At 41.9% G+C, this 20,081-nt stretch overlaps 2 protein-coding genes across 3 annotated transcripts; one reads left to right on the top strand and one right to left on the bottom strand.

Moving 5' to 3' along the window:
- Positions 1 to 115: 115 nt before the first annotated feature.
- On the bottom strand, positions 116 to 2,584 carry dnajb9a (DnaJ heat shock protein family (Hsp40) member B9a). 2 transcript variants are annotated; one of them, XM_084672259.1, is made up of 4 exons: positions 2,382 to 2,584; positions 2,091 to 2,140; positions 1,604 to 1,836; positions 116 to 1,484 (listed from the first exon to the last, which is right to left on the bottom strand). In XM_084672259.1, the coding sequence occupies exons 3-4, from the start codon at positions 1,818 to 1,820 to the stop codon at positions 1,051 to 1,053; spliced, it is 651 nt and encodes a 216-aa protein (XP_084528385.1). In that variant the 5' UTR covers positions 1,821 to 1,836; positions 2,091 to 2,140; positions 2,382 to 2,584; the 3' UTR covers positions 116 to 1,050. The 2 variants fall into 2 exon arrangements, with proteins under 2 accessions (XP_084528385.1, XP_084528386.1); XM_084672260.1 differs by having other exon boundaries at positions 2,250 to 2,391.
- Positions 2,585 to 3,908: 1,324 nt separating this feature from the next.
- On the top strand, positions 3,909 to 19,204 carry acanb (aggrecan b). The gene is made up of 19 exons (XM_084672410.1): positions 3,909 to 4,045; positions 6,761 to 6,849; positions 9,982 to 10,061; positions 10,173 to 10,556; positions 10,818 to 10,992; positions 11,197 to 11,324; positions 11,432 to 11,725; positions 11,852 to 12,151; positions 12,633 to 12,807; positions 13,005 to 13,132; positions 13,393 to 13,686; positions 13,827 to 13,931; positions 14,107 to 15,258; positions 15,464 to 15,577; positions 15,708 to 15,866; positions 15,964 to 16,046; positions 16,201 to 16,345; positions 16,815 to 16,997; positions 17,192 to 19,204. The coding sequence occupies exons 3-19, from the start codon at positions 9,989 to 9,991 to the stop codon at positions 17,278 to 17,280; spliced, it is 3,981 nt and encodes a 1,326-aa protein (XP_084528536.1). The 5' UTR covers positions 3,909 to 4,045; positions 6,761 to 6,849; positions 9,982 to 9,988; the 3' UTR covers positions 17,281 to 19,204.
- The last annotated feature ends 877 nt before the right edge of the window (positions 19,205 to 20,081 follow it).

Below are 20,081 nucleotides of genomic sequence, written 5' to 3'. Positions count from 1 at the left end.
AATTTGAGTATTTACAATGGCAAACCTACACGGACAGCAAGTAATTTGTTGCGGAAACCAACTACATTTGCAAACGCTTACTCTCTCATCGTAAAGAATCCTCAACACAAGGAGAAACACATAAGATAATTTATCATCAGTAAAAGATAGCTTTTTACAAATTATTTTACATTCTTTGATAATACCAAAATAAAACATGCCAATAGGAGGATTCATATTTAAAAAGTGCTTTAACAACTGAAGATATTCTCCACAATTGACAATGTGGAAAACTTGGGGTGGCAGACATACAATATTGCACAACAAATCTGGAAAACTTAAACCTCTCTATTCTACATGAAAAGTAAGGTAACGGGTGATATGTTAGCTAAAACCAAACATCAGCAAATTATCATTATTACTCAGCTGGACTAAATGTTGCTTAATAAGTGCTAATTGCTTTGTTCCCTTTTCAAGAGTACATTTTCTTCTATATACTTTTGACTATGAGTGGTGGGCAAAACCAGCATAATATACTGTCATTTTGTTAACATCAAAATAGGGGGTTCAACTAGGGCCTAGCTAAGCTATATGTTCTGACCAGACAATTTTGCTGACAATGTTGCACCTTTTAAACAACGCAAGCGAAACAGACCCAGTGTTTTTGTGGCCTACCTCTTTTTGTTTACACCATGGCAGGATTTACAATAGGGTGTGGCTTAACAAACTACAAAGAATACTAACCAAAATGTATAATGTAAAAGACAGAAAATCTTCTAATTTGAAATGTAAAGGGGTCTGTCACAGATTAACAATGAATATAGATTTAAATGTCTGCACACTATAAACAGACCTATTGTTCCAACTCAGACCTATAGTTTATGTAAACTGAGAAAGATGCCTTAAAGATCAGTGCTATAGTTTTGAAAAGTATCTGGTTAGTCTTGACTAACACTAATATCACAGCATTAAAAACAAAAGTTGTATCCAGGCCTCAGGCAACAGGTGCCTTTGCAGTTGCAGTGTGCTGTGGTAGGTCACATTTACACTAACAGGCTTTCCTTTGCTTTATTAAGACCCAGTGCAGTCAGTATATGTAGTCACCATATTCCCTCTACGTTGTGTAACCGTTCTACAGTGCTGTTTTGCAGTCCCTTGAAACGTACTTCCAGTCCGCTTGTGCTGGTCAAAAGTGAACATCTTTTCCATGTTGTCAAACACATCATCAAAAACAGCACCAGCACCAAAGCTTCCTTGAAAGTTCCTCTTATGCCTAGCGTTGGCCTCCTGGTGGGACCGAAGGTGCTCCTCAAAGTGTCTCTTATGCCGGGAATGTCTATTCTGACTGTGGATATCAAAGTCCTTGAACATGTTGTCAAAATTAAAGTTAAAGTGTTGGTGGAAATGTTGCCCCTTTCCACTTTCCGTGCCCTCATTAAATGTCGCACTGTGTCCAAACTGGTCGTATTCTTGTCTCTTCGCCTCATCCGACAATGTCTCATATGCTGTTGAAAGAAGAAAATTGAATTTGCTTTTAGACAACAGTCTTTAACTTCTCAGGCATAGGTACAATGTTTTAAAACTTGCAGCAACATTTAAACAACCATGGTCCAACTTCCCTTACCCTCTGCAATTTCTCTGAACTTCGTCTCAGCGTCTGGGCTTTTGTTCCTGTCAGGGTGATACTTCATAGCAAGCCTGTGAAATGCCTTCTTTATCTGACGTTCAATGGCATCTCTGGGCACTCCCAAAATTTCATAGTAGTCCTTTTTGGCAAGTATCAGTTCTGTTATCATCAGGACGCACACAGCCAACGTAAGCGCTGATTGTGCAGTTGCCATTATCCTCCCGTACTGTCTGTAGGAATAACGTTAGCACTACATTTAGAGGAAGACCGTATTACAACGGATGATCGCTTTCATTGCTTTTCTACTGTATAGGTAGCTACCATTCACTTAGAGAATACAAATTTGAAACAGCATACATAGACATCAATATCACACAGAGGACTGTTGTGTGATGACTTTTGAGATAGCTCACTAGCTAACTAGACGAGCTAGCTAACAACAAACAAGAGAATTGTGTTACGTTTGCCTACACATAGAATTTACCTTTGTACATCTGCACACAACGAATGCACGGTTTTCCGCCAGCTGCGTAGCTAACATGAAAAACAGTAGCAAACATTAATGTTAAGGAAGTAGTTAGCTAGCAACCAAGTCAAAACACATAGCTCGCTGTGATGAGATTGCTACTATTAGGCTAGCTACCTAGTTATCTAACCACAAAACGAAACAACACCACGACTCGCAAAACGATTGGTCGGCTTCTCATCACATGGCTCCGTAGTCGAACTTGCCACTCGCGGGCTCTGTGCACAGAAACTGGCAACCCCAACCTACCCGAGTTTTGAAATTAAATTCACGTTAATTAAGCCCGATGGAGTTTAACGCGTCCTCGTAAATCATCGACGGGCAATGTCTCTCCACCCCGAACCTTCTAGAATGTACTATAGTGTTTGTAGAGTTTGCATGTTGGCTCTTTCCTGCGCAAAGAATCCAAACATAAAAACATGGAGAACAGATGGCTCTGCTGCCCATGGTGGTCTATTGGGTAAGGACTTGGACTTGACCCCCGGTCAACTTGGCTGATCGCTGCCCTTGGATCGCTTGCCCAATGCCCTGATCTTTGCCCTTAAAACACTTTAAGTGTGTGTGTGTGTGTGCGTGTGCGTGTGTGCGTGTTAATCCCGCCACTCCATGCACGCTACTTGCACGGAACATTGATTTTCTTCTTCTCATCCAGTATCTTAATAAACTAGCTCCCGACAAATCTGAAATATTTTTACTAGGAATCTAACAATTCCAGGAACCTGTGTGTCCGCGTTTAAATGTGGCAGGTGTAGCCTATGTATGGCTCAGACCCCAAGGACGTGCAATGTTGACTGTTCGTGACAAATAAATATATAGCCTATATAGGCCTATATAATTGAAGAACAAGCAACCAGTCACTCTGAAATATAGGCCTGGCACCGGAACTGCAATATTGGTAGGCTACTAATGATGTCTGATTGCATGCTATGGCCTATAGATCAAGCAGAGCAATTGTCTGCAAATCAAGAGGCACTCGGTTCAAATCGTTTTCTCTGGATAAAAACGTCTGCTAAACTAATACATTATAGGCTACATTACAAACTAGTAGGCTAAAGATATGAACTTATTAACTCTATAACTTCAATAGCTAGGCTATACATTCAGTGTGTATAGATAATGATCATGTTCTTTTCTACGTTGGTCTGGCACTCCGAGTGTACTGAGTGTGGGGAGGCTCTCTGTCCCAACATGCTTCAGGCTCATCTGTGCTGTGGCATAAGGAAACATTGTTCACTAGAAATCCTCACACAGCCCTGTCTCCCCTGTTCTCCCTCCACCTTGCCACCACAAGCCGCCAATCTAAAATATAGGATACGATTATGTAATGTTCCCATGAAGCAAAGCTGCCTAATGGGTTGACTGGCTTTGGGGCCAGTTCTCCTGGAAGTCATCTTAGATTCTGGTTGCCAGGAAAAAAAAACAGGGGCTTGTTATTGTTTTATTACGCTCCGTTTACAAGGAGAGAGAATCCTGTGATGCAAAGTTTGTGTAAAGAAAGCAATGTCTTTGCTTTGGTGCTGCTCAGTGAGAGCATTCAAGACTGTCAAAGGTAACGTGAAAAATTGCTATTCCTCCACTGTGCCAAAAGAATTTGGAGATAGTTTCATATGCTACTGTCATGTGACTGTCAATTGTGCAATAATGATTGGATCCACATAGTTAGTCCATCCATTCCAATTAGGTTGCTTAGCAGCGTTCTATATACAAATGTACATGTCTATTTAGTCATTGGTTCTTGTCCATAATACAGTCATTCATTTCTATGGAGGGCTGTAAAAAAAAAAGCAAAGCAATCTTTTCCCTTGATAGACTCAGAGAGGCAGTGTCAACAGAGCAGAGGAGAGGAGGAGATGTTAGTGGGAGTGAAAGGACTGCTTATAGCTAAGGCGCTGTGGCCCCACATCGTGACGAAGGTGAGTGATTAGTCTGAACATTGAGCCACAGGAGGGGCATTAATGGACACACAGCTGACACAGATATCAAGATTCCCTCTGCTGGCGGGAATGATAAAAGATGTATATGAAGTTATCTAAAATTATGAATGACATTGTAACAGTACAAAATAATCCGTACATAAAATTACATAAAAGACAACATGTCCTTTTTCTATTTGTTAGAGTATTTTAAGTGTAGAAAGTATTGCCATACAAAAAGTGGCTTTCATGACTTTTCATGATGCAAACAGTCTTTTATAAACATAATATACAATTATGAATGTATTGGTTATCTAGTTCTTTATATAGTTATTTATTTATAAGAAATGTGTTCCATGAACATTCTTAGTAAAGTCTGTATGCACATGGCCACATGATACTAATTTAGGGAAGGACATTCCTATTTCAGATGTGAAGGGGGTACCTTAAGTGTCTTATATTTAAAACTCAGGACAGATATTTAAGGATGTCATAAATTAGCTGTCTCTTGTTTGTCATTCAGTCTGTCTCTCCCTACCTGCCAGCCCGGCACAGTTGATCCACTGAACCCTCTAATCCAATACAACTTTGTAGACGATTTACATGATTTAAACTACACCTACTTCATCCCAAAATTGATTGAAGTGTATGCATTAGGGGGTGCATTTTAGCATGTGAGTGTGTGTGTGTGCGTGTGTTCTTGCCTGCACAGTAAACAGTGTCCACACACCCACTGCAACAGTCGTCTCAGCACTTTTCCAAGAGCTAGAAATGTGTCACCCTAAAGAAAAGGACTCCTTGTTGATTCCATAGAACTGCAAGAGTCAGCAGAATTCCAACAAGTTTCCTTGCCATGAATCATATGTAGATGTATTGACGAGTTAGGATGGAGACAGAAGTCCTATGTGTACTTATTTTGGTCTGAAACAGAAGACTTATGTGATGACTATAGAACCTGTCACCCCATGGTCAATAGAGAAATGAGTCATAAAGTATAAATTGTTGAAACACTCAGTAACCCTTATTAACGCTAAGCACAAAAAAGAATTGATCTTTGTTAGGTTTGGTCAGACAATAACCACTTTAGTGTGGAGCTACATTTTTGCAGAAATGTGTAGGTAGAAAAAACAACAGCAAAATTATATTCATGACATTTCCTATTGCATGGTTGATTTTGTGAGTCATCTAACCACAATGGCCACATATACAATCCATTTACAGTTGAGTCCTGTCCAGTTTATGAAAACATTACTTGTCTTGTTCCAAACTACTCACTGGAGACTTAGAACGAAGGGTCCTTACAAACATAAATCCAGACACTCAACACTTTTAACAACCGCAGTAAACATGTCGCCTACCTGCACTGTGTTCTGGCCTTAATATGGCCTAGGCCTTGCACAAAGACAGAGTGTCTACATGTTCTGCCTAATAAACTACCAGGTATTTAATAGAGCTGATATGATCACTTGTGCAAAAAAAGATTAGTGTTACTCAGTTGGAGGACACAGTGTTATTGTTGAGAACAATATTTACACCTTGGGATAGACCATTCAGGAAGAGTCACCCAGGTTTAAAACCATTACACACACTTTTCCTCAAACCAAAGTTAGTGGTCCTCTTTCATTTCATATTTCTCGCTCATACAAGTACAACACATACAAGTACAAACACACAGGGTAAATGCTTTATGGGTTTGCCAGAAAGTCAGGAATCCATTAGCAGGAGTAAAGGTAGGACATTTTATCACACAATCAACCAACCTGCCATAGACCATTATAAAACAATTGTTCATCCTTCAGTGTTCGGTTCACAAGCAGAAAGAAATGTATCAGAACAAATTGTGTATGTAATTTGGAGTGCAGTTGTTATCTTTTAAATCAAATCATTTGGTACACATGGTAGCTTTGGAATGAATGTCATCTGTAAACATAAAATGTATTGTTTCATAAAGAACTAACAAAATCTAAAGCCTTGTAACTACATATGACTGAGTGGATGAGTGTTTAGGGTGCGGGACCAGGAAGTGGCATTAGGCCTGTATTACACGCATGGTATATCCCTGTTAGTAGGTCAGTGGACAGGCCCACTATCATGTGTGCATGGGTGCAGGGGCGCCATATAGAGGGGAAGAGTTAAGACGATTCTGACTGACAGGGGCCCCCCCGAAAAATTAAAGACTAATAGAAATGATAAATGTGTTTTTTTTTTCATGGGGCCCAAAATTCCTGGCGGCGCCCCTGCATGGGTGTGTAAGTGTTCTGTCACTATGTATGTATGTGCATTTGTGTGTGTCACAAGGATGTCTCACCCTGGACACATCAAAACATTTTAATGACGGAGTTACATCATTACTGTTACAGTAATGTTAACGTTAAATAGTGTGGACGCAGTTGTTAAGACTGGAGTTATTTTGCTACTTTAAAAGGTGTGTTTTCGGCATTGCATTTTCTTCATCATACATCAAATGTATCTAATAACAGACCTTTACAGGGCAACACTGCATTGTGTGGTATTGTCTACTGTGCTTTGATGTTAAAATCTCAAGACTTACCAGGGCCTTGAAATACTGGCAAAAGGATGCCCAGACTACCTTTTCAACACTCCCCCCCCCCCACTCCCTCCCTCGCTCTCTCTTTCTTCCTTTCGACCTCCCTCTTTTGCTCTCCAACTGCTAAAATTCTCCTGAGTTTGAATAAAGCTTCTTTCTGCTCTCAGCACATGCGGGAGAGGCACACAGTCGGAACTCATACAGACTTGGCTCTCAAGTTGGAGTCACCAACACCAGGAGCCTCAACACATCAACGGTACGTTACACTGACAACTGGAGAACATTTCAATTGTTGGGTGTACATCCACCAAATCTGATAAATAACTGTCTTGTAGGACTGGGGACCTGTTGAGTTGTGAACTTAAGATAAAGCTTAGCTTACTTTTTATGTAAATGTTTTAATTGCATCTGTGCTAAATAACTTTAGCTTTTTTTCTACTGCTCTGTTTAATGTTCCTATTGCAAGTGAGGTAAATGTCAGTGTCACTGTCAGTGACAACAGTCAGGGGTGATTTTAAATTGATCAATTTATATATTAACATCAAGATCGATTTTCATATTCAAAAATAAAAGGTTTACATGAAGCCAATTCTAAGGCGTTTTCTTGTTGGAGACCATTGAGTAAGTGGGGCTTTAGATAATTAAATGAATCACATGTAGACATATGCCTCAATGTGTAGGATTTTGGAGAGATGTTTTCTGGTGTGCATCTGGCTCGTCAGTCAATTGTTACTCTTACCTCTTATAGCATGTTTATGTTTAATATTGTATACCTTAGTACATATATATAGTGAAAAAATATTTAAATGAAAACTTTAGTTCAATTTTAAAAACAATTGATTAAACAGGCATCTTTTTTGGAAAATGTTCAGCAAGGACATTTGAACCTCTTTGCTTATGAACTTTTCAACAATCCATAAAATGTGTTGATAAACTTAGTTGCTTGAAGTTTGATGGTTCTAATTGATTCAACAAATGTCATTTTTCTTATCATTACTTTATTCCATAGTTATGAAAACCTTTCTAATGTGGCTTTTTCAGATGGCACATAAAGTAATTATATGACCTGAACCATCAAGCCCAACTATAGACACTTTATACAGTATTAAAATGTTTGCATGTATATGCGCTTGTTTATTCATTTGCCAGTGCATGTGTTCTTATGCTAATGTGTTTATATAGTTACCCATGCACATACATCAGCATACCTAGAGTATATACAGTACCTATATAGTGTGTAAGCATCTGTTCATACATATATACATTTGAGTGTGTGTGTAAAGATTGTGGGCATGTGTGTGGACAAACCAACCTTACAGCATTCATATCATTTTCACACATACACTTGGTTCTCTGATGGGCGAGCGTGGGCACGGGGTGTGTACTCCCATGTTCCCCTGCTGCCTGCCATCGCTGTGGTCTCACTCAATGTCCACTCTGTTCTGGTGGGATGTGTGTGTGTGCGTGTGGTGGTTGGGGGGTAAGGGGGTCTCATGAGGCCTGGATGGGGTATATAAGGGGGTATTGACCCCATCCCCCACCTCCCCCGGATGCATAGAGAGTGTTTACCTTGGCTGGGCTGCCCTCCCCAGGCCCTGGGCAGGCACAGGCTCCTCCACAGCAGGAACAGAGCCCGGCCTTATAGACCTCTGCCTCATCTGGGGAATGGAACATGCCACAACGGCTGAATGTGGGAATGGAACACATCACGCTGGGTGAATGGAGATACTGTGAGGGGGGGGGGGGGGGGGGGTGCGGATCAGTGGCAGTGTAGGGACAAGAGTGGCTAGAATGGCTATAGGATTTAAATGATGCATTAACATTTTTTCGAGTAGATTGGTGCTTAGGGAGTTACTGTGGGGTTGATTGAAGGCACATACAGTCGTTTTGGTTGGCTATACTGAGTATTTGTGCATTGTAAGTTTAGGTTTCAGGTATCTTGCTGGCGTGAGTTTTCTTGTGAGTTTAATATTACTTTAATGTTGCTGGCACTAATTTACTGCAGCTAATTTGGATATTGTAAAAACATTTGTGAACTATATAATAAATAGTTGTGATTCATATCATATATGATTCATAGCATACAAAATGATCATCGTTTTAGACTAGGAGAATATGGAGAATATACCACTTTACATTATTAATCAAGTCCACACACATTCCTGTCTCCTCCTTTCTAACCAAAACATAATAGACCAATTATTGTTCAAGAGGCAGATGAACGTGATGACAGGTGTAACTCGTTTTCACACCACTGGTGGCGGAACAAATATTGGCACTGCTGTATTTGAGAATGACCATTCTTCTCGTTTATACACCGTGCAAAGAACACACATATCCTCATTCTTCATCTCTATCTCTCTCTTACACAAACACAAACCATGTCTGACAGTTAAAGTGCTTTAGTATGTTTGTATTGGTGGCGGGAACGTCTTAGTGTATTCATGCAAGCCCCCGTGGTCAACATTGACTGTGTCTGAGAATCTGACAGGTGTGGTGTCTACACTGTCACCTCCAGCTGTGAAAGAAACAGCCAAGTTTGACCTAAGACCTTTGACCTGACTCTAATCACAGCTCTCCTCTTTGACCTTCTTGCAGTCAACACAGCCTGGCCATAACATGATGTAATGCTTTCCCTGGAGTCACTTTACAGAGGAAGTCAAATCCTTAAGTTGTTGGAAGGACTGGGGTCTGGTTTCCACCCCCTTCCCCTCAAACCGTTTGCAAGCTATGAGCTAACTAGTAAAATGGACAGTGAGGCTTCTGTGGTCATGCCATAAGGTTACTGTACAAATAACCTTAATAGGTTTAATAGTGGTTGCCACTGTTACCCACAATTAAAAAATAACACTACACTTTGATAACTATCCTTTGCTATTTCCATTTCATAATAGACTATCACAATAAACATGGAAATGCATTTGGTTAAAGATATAATTAATTCCCTATACCCTATGCTGAGCTAAGCATAGCTTTCATTTTAGTACTCAGGACTTTCTTGTACCAGGAACATAGGGGTTTCTTCTTTGATAAACATATATGTATGTATGTCTGTGGGATTCAACACATCTGACTTCTGACATCATTTCTACTTTGCCTACAGGCGTAGTGGTCTGCACAGTCCTGTATTAATTATAATTTTTGGTCTGCCACTGTGGGGCAGTTGGAAAAAGAAGTAAGAATGAATAAATGAAAAAATGTATGAATGACCAATGAAAAATACCTCCATGGAGAACTGGTTAGACCAGCATGAATGAACCTTTCTGAGGATATAAATGTAAATATAAATTATAATCGATTTCATATCATGTATGAGTGAATTTGTAGTAGAAATGAAAGGTTACGTGTCAGTCGCAGCCAAGTGATCGTTTACCTTCCAATTCTACAGGTAAACCATGGCCATCTTACCTGTTCTGTGTGTGTGTCTTTCCTTCATCACCGCAACAATATCCTTTGAGAATCCTGAGGGTAAGTGTGATTTCAATCACATGTTCGCATGATAATAACTGTAGAGATAGCACTGCAAATGCTCTATCTATTGCTGACCACCAACAATCCCCCTCTTTGGGTTCCGTCTAGATCTTGATGGCACGTTGAGTGTTAGCATCCCTGAGGAGGTGCCGCTGCTCCCTCTTCTGGGCGGCAAAGTGGTGGTGCCCTGCTACTTCCAGGACAACACGGTCAACGACCCTGGCGCCCCAACCCTCGCCCCCCTCTCTCACCGCATCAAGTGGACTCATGTCACCAAGGACAAGGTCACCCTCATCCTGGTGGCGTCGGAAGGGAAAGTTCACGTAGAGACGGAGTATCTGGACCGGGTCACAATGGTGAATTATCCATTGGTGGCGACCGATGCCACCATGGAGTTGACGGAGCTGCGTGCCACTGACTCAGGCAGTTACCGCTGTGAGGTCATGCATGGCATTGAGGATAGCTACGACTCTGTGGACGTCACTGTCCAAGGTAAGGAAGGTCTTGCATTTGTAACAAATCCCTTTTCATGACCTAATGGTTCATTTGTAACAGCCTGTGAAATTTCCTCTGATGTGATCATTAATTAATTAGTGTTATACTGCTAACACTCGTTGTCATTTAATTTGCCTGGTACTAAAATGTTTTCATAATAGTTATTAGTTAAATGGTAGTTAATGTCACCATGTTGCCATTTTTATGAACTAATATTATCACCAAATGAACACAGATTTCTTCTCCTCTTTTTGCCAGGTATTGTGTTCCACTACCGAGCCATTTCTACCCGTTACACCCTAACCTTTGAGAAGGCCAAGGCGGCATGTATCCAGAACAGTGCCACCATCGCCACACCTGCCCAGCTCCAGGCCGCCTTCGACGATGGTTATCACCAGTGTGATGCCGGCTGGCTCTCTGATCAAACTGTCAGGTATAGTTAATATAGCTGTTTTACTGACATAACTTGCAAATACCAAGTAAACCAGTAGGGTTATAGCACCACAGAGAAACCAGCATAGTCATCAAATTTGGATATCAACGCGTTTAACGTTCTCAACACAGTCCAATTGAATGTAATTTCCGATTGCTCAATATGAGTATCTTACATTTTACACGACTTATAAATCTACCAAAGGTACCCTATCCACGAACCGAGAGAGGGTTGTTTTGGAGACAAAGAGGACTTCCCAGGTGTGAGAACCTACGGAGTGAGAGACGTCAACGAGACATATGACGTGTATTGTTTCGCCGAGAAGATGTCAGGTATTCTACACAACACATGCTTACATGGCATTTGCTTATTCTTAGATGTTGATTTAATTATGTTTGTCTGTGTCTCACTCTTTACCCTCTCACATTTATCCCTCTAGGCAGAGTGTTTTACTCCATGTCAGTGGAGAAGTTCACCTTCTACCAGGCTGGTGACCAGTGTGCCAAACTTGGCGCCAGTCTCGCCACCACAGGACAGCTCTACCTGGCATGGAAGGCTGGCATGGACGTATGTAATGCAGGCTGGCTGGCAGACAGGAGTGTTCGCTATCCCATCAACATCGCCAGGCCCCAGTGTGGAGGAGGCCTACTAGGAGTGAGGACAGTCTACCTGTACCCCAACCAGACAGGCTATCCTTACCCAGACTCACGCTATGATGCGATCTGCTTCAGAGGTAAATAACTAAAACGCACCACTCGCTGGTCACTCGTTGGCCACTAAATAACCATTTTCCAAGAATAAACAATTGAATGCTCAGTTGAACTCTAGGTAATCACAATTTTTATGTTTAAAAATTGAGAATTAGAAGATAATGCAGTCCTGACGACACCCTTCCCCGACATCATCACCATGACTCCAAGCCCCGTGGACTACCCGGCACGTTCCACAACACCTGATGGGGAGGCACGGGGAGAGGTGGCCACCCAGGCCCCAACTGACACCAGCACATTGGAACAACCTCTCCCCATCCCCCCCAGTGTCATCGATACTTATACAAAGGTGACGCCAGTGATAGAAAAGGAGGTCAGCATGGCCACAGTCAGACCAGACCTGGGACGGGAGCTTCCCCGTGAGAATGATACTGCCATGGCTCCCACAGGTTAGTCTTTTGATCATATATGGATTGAATTATTGATCCATGCTGCACGGTATCGTATTTTTTATCTGTTGGCATAATATAGTTGCTCATATCCTGATGGCCCCAGTAGAAGTGGTACTGTGGACCCGCCTTAAGGCTTGAGGATATTAACTGTCCTGAAGCCTGGATGTTTTGGTTGCAGTACTCCGGCACTACTTGCCAGACTTCAGGCGGGTAAAGAACTTATGGGTGGGATGGGTGGGGTCCGTAATGATGTTGCTGGCCCATTAGTTGGTTCTCTTATCATAGATGTGCAAATATATTGATTGGGTTATCAATGTTAACAACACACAATATTAAGAGCTCTTTCTATTTTCGCTCTTTCTATTTTCATCTCCCATATCTCTTTGTCTCTCTCGCTTGTCCTTCACCCTCTCTTCCCTTCTCTCCGAAACTTTCTATTACTCCTCCATATCTTGTTTTCTTAACTCATTTCTCCCAGGTGTGGTGTTCCACTACAGGGCAGGCTCAAGCCGTTATGCTTTGTCTTTCGTTGAGGGCCAGCTGGCCTGTCAAAGTGTGGGGGCTATCATCGCCAGCCCCCAGCAACTCCAGGCAGCCTACAAGGATGGCCTACACCACTGTGATGCTGGCTGGCTCGGAGACCAAACTGTCAGGTCTGTTGCATTGGTATTGTTTTACATGTTTACATTTTAGGACAGACTAGACAGGTAATTGTCAGTTGCCAGATTTGCTAAGGTAAAGACATCTGTTTTAGTCATTGTTATGGAAATATGAAGTGTGGCTTTTTTTACCCAGATTTCGAACCCAGGCTATGACCTAAGTATTAACTGCCTCTCTCTACTATGTTCAGGTACCCTATTGTGTCGCCCAGAGATAAGTGTTCAGGTAACCTGGAGCATCTCCCTGGAGTGAGATCGTACGGCCTAAGGCCTTCTGATGAGCGATATGATGTCTATTGCTATGTTGAGCGCCTCAAGGGTAAGACTGGCGCTTACTTTAAGGTTGACCTAAAATAATAAGACTTATGTTTCTTGAATGTTTCATTGGTGTACCTTAAGTCAACTTTTTTTTAAAAGTAAAAATATCTAATATCATTGTACATATATGTGTAGTACAGTGTTTCTGAAACTCTTGAGTGATATCCTACTTACAAAATGTAAAAAACACTGGTGCAGTTTTATTACATCTTATCTGTCCCTACTTTCAACCTTCTTTCCCTCCACTCCGCTGTCTCTTAGGTGAGGTTTTCTACACAAGTGATTATGATAGCTTCTCCTACGATGAGGCAGTGTCTCACTGTCAGAAACTCAATGCCACCCTGGCATCCACCGGCGAACTCTATGCTGCCTGGAAGCAGGGCCTGGACAAGTGTCGTCCTGGCTGGCTGGCCGACCGCACTGTCCGCTACCCTATCCGCCAACCCAAGGCCCACTGTGGAGGAGGCAAGGCTGGGGTACACACCATCTATGCCTACCCCAACCAGACAGGCCATCCAGACCAGCACTCCAGATACGACGCCTACTGCTTCAGAGGTGGTAAAACATTAATTTTTATAATATTATGTAAATATTATATAGAGACATGAGGAGTCAGTGGAAACATATCATCTATATTTATCTAAATGTTTTAACTTCAATGATTAAATATAATTTTGTAATTGTATTTTCCATAGCTGAGCGCAGAGTACTTCACAATGACACCAGTGTCAATGAGACTCTAGTAGTGGTGGAAGAGGAAAAAATCAACATGACGACAAGTATTGATCAATTGACACCTGGTAAAACATCTCAACTTTGTCATTCTCCGTAATTTTCTGTGAATTTCATTTGTAAATCAATGTACTGTGTATTTTTCTGTTTCTATTCAACGATCATGATTATGGCACATCCTTTCCATGAATCTTTTGCATTGTCACAGTATCTCTCCTGGTCTCTCTCTCTCTGTTCCCCCAGTCATTCCTATTGTACCTCCAGTCTCTGTTGACCTGTCTGGCTCAGGCTCAGCAGAGCAGTCAGCCAGTGGCAGTGGAAGTGGCAGTGGCAGTGGAGCTGGTGGTTCTAGTGGGGATTCATTTGGGGGTTTTGAGACCAGTGGGGAAGGATCTGGCTCAGGCATCCACATCACTCTCAGCGGCGACCACCTGTCTGGAGAGGCTTCTGGTTCTGAGGGGCCCCAGGAGGGGAGCTCTGTCATCTACAACACAAAGGTAGACTCTGGGGACTGGGAGTCTAGTGTTGGGGAAGAGGAGAAACCTGGCTTCAGTGGGTTCCCCTCCGGTGTGGGTCCCCATTCTATTAGTGGCAGTGGTGACCTTAGTGGTGACCTCAGTGGTAGCGGAGAGTCCACAATCATCATGGTGGACGGGGAGACGGTCGATCTTTCTACTAAGCAACAGCCCACCCAGCAAGAATTGGGAAGAGGGAGCGTGGACCTGAGTGGATCAGGGGGCATGTCTGGGTCAGGGACCAGCGGCTTCTTCAGTGGCTCTCGAATCCCAGTCATATCCTTTGTTACTCCCACTCTTGTCGACCAGACGACTAGAGCATCAGGCGAGCAGGAAGTATCTGGTTTCCATCACATGGGTTCTGGTTTTCCGAGTGGCTTTACATCCGGGGATCCATCTGGCTACGCTTCAGGGACCCCCTCTGAAGATGTTTCCCAACACCGTGGGGATGTTGTATTCCTGCCGGAGGATGGGATGATGGAGGTAAATGTGCGGCCTTCCGATCGTCTTCCAGAACAGGGACGTGGCCAGGTGGACCTCAGTGGCGATGGTAGTGGTCCAGGGTTCTACGAAGTGAGTAGTACTTGGGATCACCATGCTTCAGCCAATGGGGAGCTTTCCCGGAGAGATCCAACAGCCGAAGGAATGTCTGTTGTCCTGCCCCCAGGTTCTACATTCCCTTCTCCAGAATATATTGCCAACCAAGAAAATTTAACTAATGTAGAGGAAAAGCTACCGCAGCTAGATCTTGAAGGGCTGGCTGGGCCCACGGAGGAGATTTATGTCACTTCTCCCTCATCCACTTACTCCAGTCCTACCACCGCACCTGCTGTCTCACAAGTGACACCTGCTGTTGTACAGCAACCCGCCACTGAAGACGGTATGTTGAATTAGCATATTTCTGTAATGTAAAGCATGAGAGAAGTACTTTATTGTGACTTTAAATCGATAAATAAATGTAATGTAAAATGTAAATGTAACTTTAAATGGAAGTAGCATTTTGAAATCACTGCTTATTATTTGGTTCAAAGTATACCTTTCTACATTTAATTGTTTTGGTTTGTTTCTTGATTTCCCCTGCTCAGCATCTCCTGACCCCTGTGAACCTAATCCGTGTGGAGCTGGTACCTGTTCTGTGCATGGTGATATTGCAGTCTGTCAGTGTCCACATGGATTTACTGGAGAAGACTGCAAGACAGGTAAGACACTACATCACAGATGTGCCTTTACACATACATATTCAAATAAAGCCACACACATAATCAATATTCCTATTTCTCCAAATGTAGAGTCGGTTCTTTCATTATCACCCCATTTGTGTGTTTACAGCAACACAGGGCTGTGCAGAAGGCTGGGTGGAATTCATGGGAAGCTGCTACCTTCACTTTTCTGAGAGGGACACCTGGGGTGTGGCCGAGCATCGCTGCCAAGAACTCAACTCTCATCTGGTCAGCATCACTTCACAACAGGAGCAAAACTTTGTCAACTGTGAGTACCTTTTACTGTGCGTTGTGTGCTGCACACTACATGTGCACTACATGTGTGTTACATGTAATCATGTGGCCTCGATCTCTCCTTTATCTAGCTAATGCCCAGGATTACCAGTGGATTGGACTAAATGATAAGGACGTGCAGAATGAGTTTCGCTGGACAGACGGGAGTCCCCTGGTGAGTTATCCCCAGAACAGGTATCTCAAAACCATGACTTTTTAACTTTGTGTGCCTTGATAAGGACATTTCCAACATGTCATTTGCTGGCAACTTTTACACCTATTTAATTGCTTTATCGCTTACAAAGTTCATGTTGGTGCTGTCTTTATAGCAATTTGAGAACTGGAGGCCAAACCAACCAGATAACTACTTTGACTCAGCGGAGGACTGTGTGGTGATGATCTGGCATGAAGAAGGCCAGTGGAATGATGTACCCTGCAACTACCACCTGCCCTTCACCTGCAAGAGTGGACCTGGTATGAGCTGGGATCAGAGGTTTAGGGTTAGGCCTAACAGTACTGTGGCAAAGTCTCCAAAATGCTGAAGGGTTGTACCTGCGGTGGTTTGGAGAATGTGCTGGGTAACAGCAGAAATTCTGGTTAAATACATCAAGTTTTTGGTTGTGTCTATTGACAACACCATTATCAAAATTGTTAAATATAGTCTCATTGCCAAGTTGGGCATTTAGGCATGATAATTGCAAATTCAGTATCAATAGTTACTATTTACGATAAGTAACATGGGCCCTATCTTCCTGCACCATCACTTGTCAAATCTAAGAAAATACCACCACAATAATCTGAATTGTCAGCTGTGGAATTAATTTTCACGATTTACCGAAAGAGCACACAATTATTTTATGTATATTCTGCTCCTCAAATTGAGCCTAGTAGGTCCAACAATGAAGCCACAACTGACATATTATACTTTTTCCTTATTTTACAGCCATGTGCTCTTGGCCTCCTGAGGTAGAAAATGCCAAGCCTATGGGCGATAGAAGAGACCGTTACCCAGTCAACTCTATAGTCCGCTATCAGTGTGACTCTGGCTTCACACAGCGCCATCTACCTGTTGTACGCTGCCTGCCCGACAGCCGGTGGGAGGAGCCACAAGTGGAGTGTATAGGACGTAAGTGAGATGTGCAGAAATATATACTTGATATTACCTTGATAGTTTGATAGAACAGACATACTGTAATACAGTTGTTACAAGAAGGCAGGAAGGTGAAGTACAGGCACTTCCGACGGCACCATACCATTATTCCATTAAGTGAATACACAACGTATTAAGATGTCATGAAAATATGCCTCTCTTCCCATCAGCTGGCACCACAAGCAACAGACTACACAAGCGATCCATCAGGAGGCGGTCTAAAGCGGTCAGCAGTCAATCATGGAGGAAGCTCCTTTAATTAGGGAGTGAAAGGACACACTAAAGAGAACCTAAAGGACCGCTCTTGTAAAATACCTGATACCCCAAACCATTTTTGTATGACTAAAAAAAAGATAACACTCCCACCATGTATATAAACATCAAATCACATTACAATTTGATTTTGTAGTCCATCTGACTGGCATTTTGGTCTTTCAGTGTCACTCAGTGTCTTTGAGGGGCATGTAGGGAAATGTAGTCTTTTGTTTACTGTAGTGGAATGTTCTGTTTGTGGTTGTGTTCAACTGTTGAAGGATAATGATTTGGTGGGAGAATCTAGTGGTATCGATGTAAAGTATAAAACTTGGTGGTAGTATACATAATAGTGTACTATAGACATAGGGAATGTTTTGGCAAACTCCATACCACCAGGTGGCACTTTATACACCTTCATTAACATAGATGGGTCCAAAACTTCAATACGACACTTCAAAATAGATAAAGACTATTACGATTTTTTGATTTATTTGGGGGTTTATTTATTCAGGTACTACTTTGGGGTTGGGGAGAGGGGTGTCTATTCCAAGGCACTAGAGTGACACTGAGAGTCAAAAACAGAACAAAATTAAGTGTTTGGGATTACAGCTGGATACTCTGAAGTCAAGCACATTGCTATGTAGATCTTTACTATATCATTTAGGATATTTTTCTATTTTTGTTTTAATTTGAGACTTTTTAGGGTGGGCACTTAACCCTGTAAGACCCGATTTAAAATTTCAACATCACCTTTAGCTCTCCAAAAAACACTTTTGCAAATAAGTTTTTTTGTAAACGACGACATTTACATAACCAATGGGTCCTATAGTCTTGCCTTCTAATGCTATTGGATACATTTGGTCTTAAAAAAAAGAAGAAATTAGCAATTAAAAAGCTAAAGGTGACATTGTAATTTTACAACAAGGGGTCTTACAGGGCTAAGGTCACACAGGGATCACATATCTGTGTGATGAATAGAGACAGAATAAGGGTGGTGTTTCCAACTGATAAACAAAGTGTGTCAACATATGCATGATTATACACTATAATGCCAATCCATCAACCGGGTTCTGGGGTTCTCTTAGCTCAAATACTTGGAATCATCTAAAAGTGGACCAATTCTGCACATGGATGATTGGCTAATAATGCTATCTGTAGGGAGAGCCAGGTAACTACTGTAGCCAAAAACAGTTGTGAGCTACATTAACAATCCATAAGCTTCTGTACTCGTTTACATTTCCCAAGTCATTTTGTACCGACCACATTCTACCATGTCAATGAGCTATTGTCTGTCTAACAAGGACAAAGTTCTATAGTCATAATTTGTCTATCTATAACTTCACTCTGAACAGCGGGATCTGTGATTAACTTACATAGAGATCAGACACACAGTGGCACGTTTGTTAGGTGACTCTTCTTCCAGACCTATCTTACTTGCAACCTGCAAGTATCTATCCTGACTTGGTGGTGTTTTACCAATAGTCGAAAAATCTCTGTGCCAAATATGAAAAGGCAAAGAGCTCTGAAGCACTCGAGAATTGATAGCCCTTAATGAAACAAGCTGTGAATACAGTTATAGGGACAAAGGCGGCAACACACACACATATAACACAGCATTTGAGCTCAGTATGTTTCAACATGATGCTGGTAAAAGGTTTATATCGGTCAGGCACACACATACACACAAGGCCATCAACCTAAATACATGACAGAATAAGTCACAGAAACAATCAATTACAATTATTGTGTATTTTGGCCTTACTCCTTGTAAATGAGTGTGTGGGAACGTGTTAGATACATGCTGTGTGTCAATGTGTGTGTTATGGTTAGAGTATGTAAGTGTTTTTGGACTGTAAGTTCTGCAGTCAAAGACTGTACTTTACAACAAACTAAATGTGTAAGGTTGATACCTAAGATGGTATGGTTTTGGCGAGAGATCTTAATAAAAAATAATTTAAAAATATCAAATAACACCTGAAAACTGCTTATATTTGATAAATACTTGCATTATTAGACAGCTGAGTAAAAAGGCTCATCTTAGCCTTTCAGTTACCAAAATACATAATACATACTATTGTTCAATATATAATATTTTACAGGGCAGAAATGCAGCATCAGCAATCTAAAGAGATTTTTATTTGACAGATTTTTTATGTTGACTTTCTGCCTCATACTTTTGCCCAATCTTTTTTTTTCTCAGCAGGGCCAAATCCATCTACAGTGCACAGTAACACCAGTCATACTTTTAGTTGAAAGAACAAACTAGCTATTTAGTTTATTTTTACCCCCCTCTGGAAGCAAAGAGAAAAAAAAGAACTCAAGTAAATAACTCCCTCTCAGAGCTCCACAAAGCATTCATCGTTCATCCCCTTCAGGCATTACAAACAAGCCAGCCTTCAAATTGTGTGTGTGTGTGCGTGCGCGCGCTCGCTCGCATGTTTGCATTCCACCCGTGCTTGGCCAGCAGGTGTAAATAGGACATGCAATTGAGGCCCTGGAGTTCAAAAATCACAGGGCCGTCTGTTTGCTCTTTACCTACGCCTGTGGTGTTAGCGGTTCACTTTCCCACTGAATGGAGCATGTTACCAAGGATGTCTCCTGCCATTACATACAGAGCCCAGTTTGTGTGGATCAGTGGTCCGGATCACCTCTTTGGCCCAGGATTCCTCTGCACTCAGGCAGCCATACTGTAGGTCAACTACCACTGTAATTGTGTCTACTAGCGTCACGTTTATGAAAAGCTGACAGTCAATTTGGACTGAAAGCTGAAGGGTTCCTACTAGCTACAGTATTATCTGGTCTGAG

This window comes from Hypomesus nipponensis, chromosome 14, assembly GCF_054491055.1.
Source record: "Hypomesus nipponensis isolate SF chromosome 14, ASM5449105v1, whole genome shotgun sequence".
Taxonomy (NCBI): domain Eukaryota; kingdom Metazoa; phylum Chordata; class Actinopteri; order Osmeriformes; family Osmeridae; genus Hypomesus; species Hypomesus nipponensis.
The sequence above is the reverse complement of the archived record's forward strand: the minus strand, read 5'-3'. Positions and strand labels throughout refer to the sequence as shown.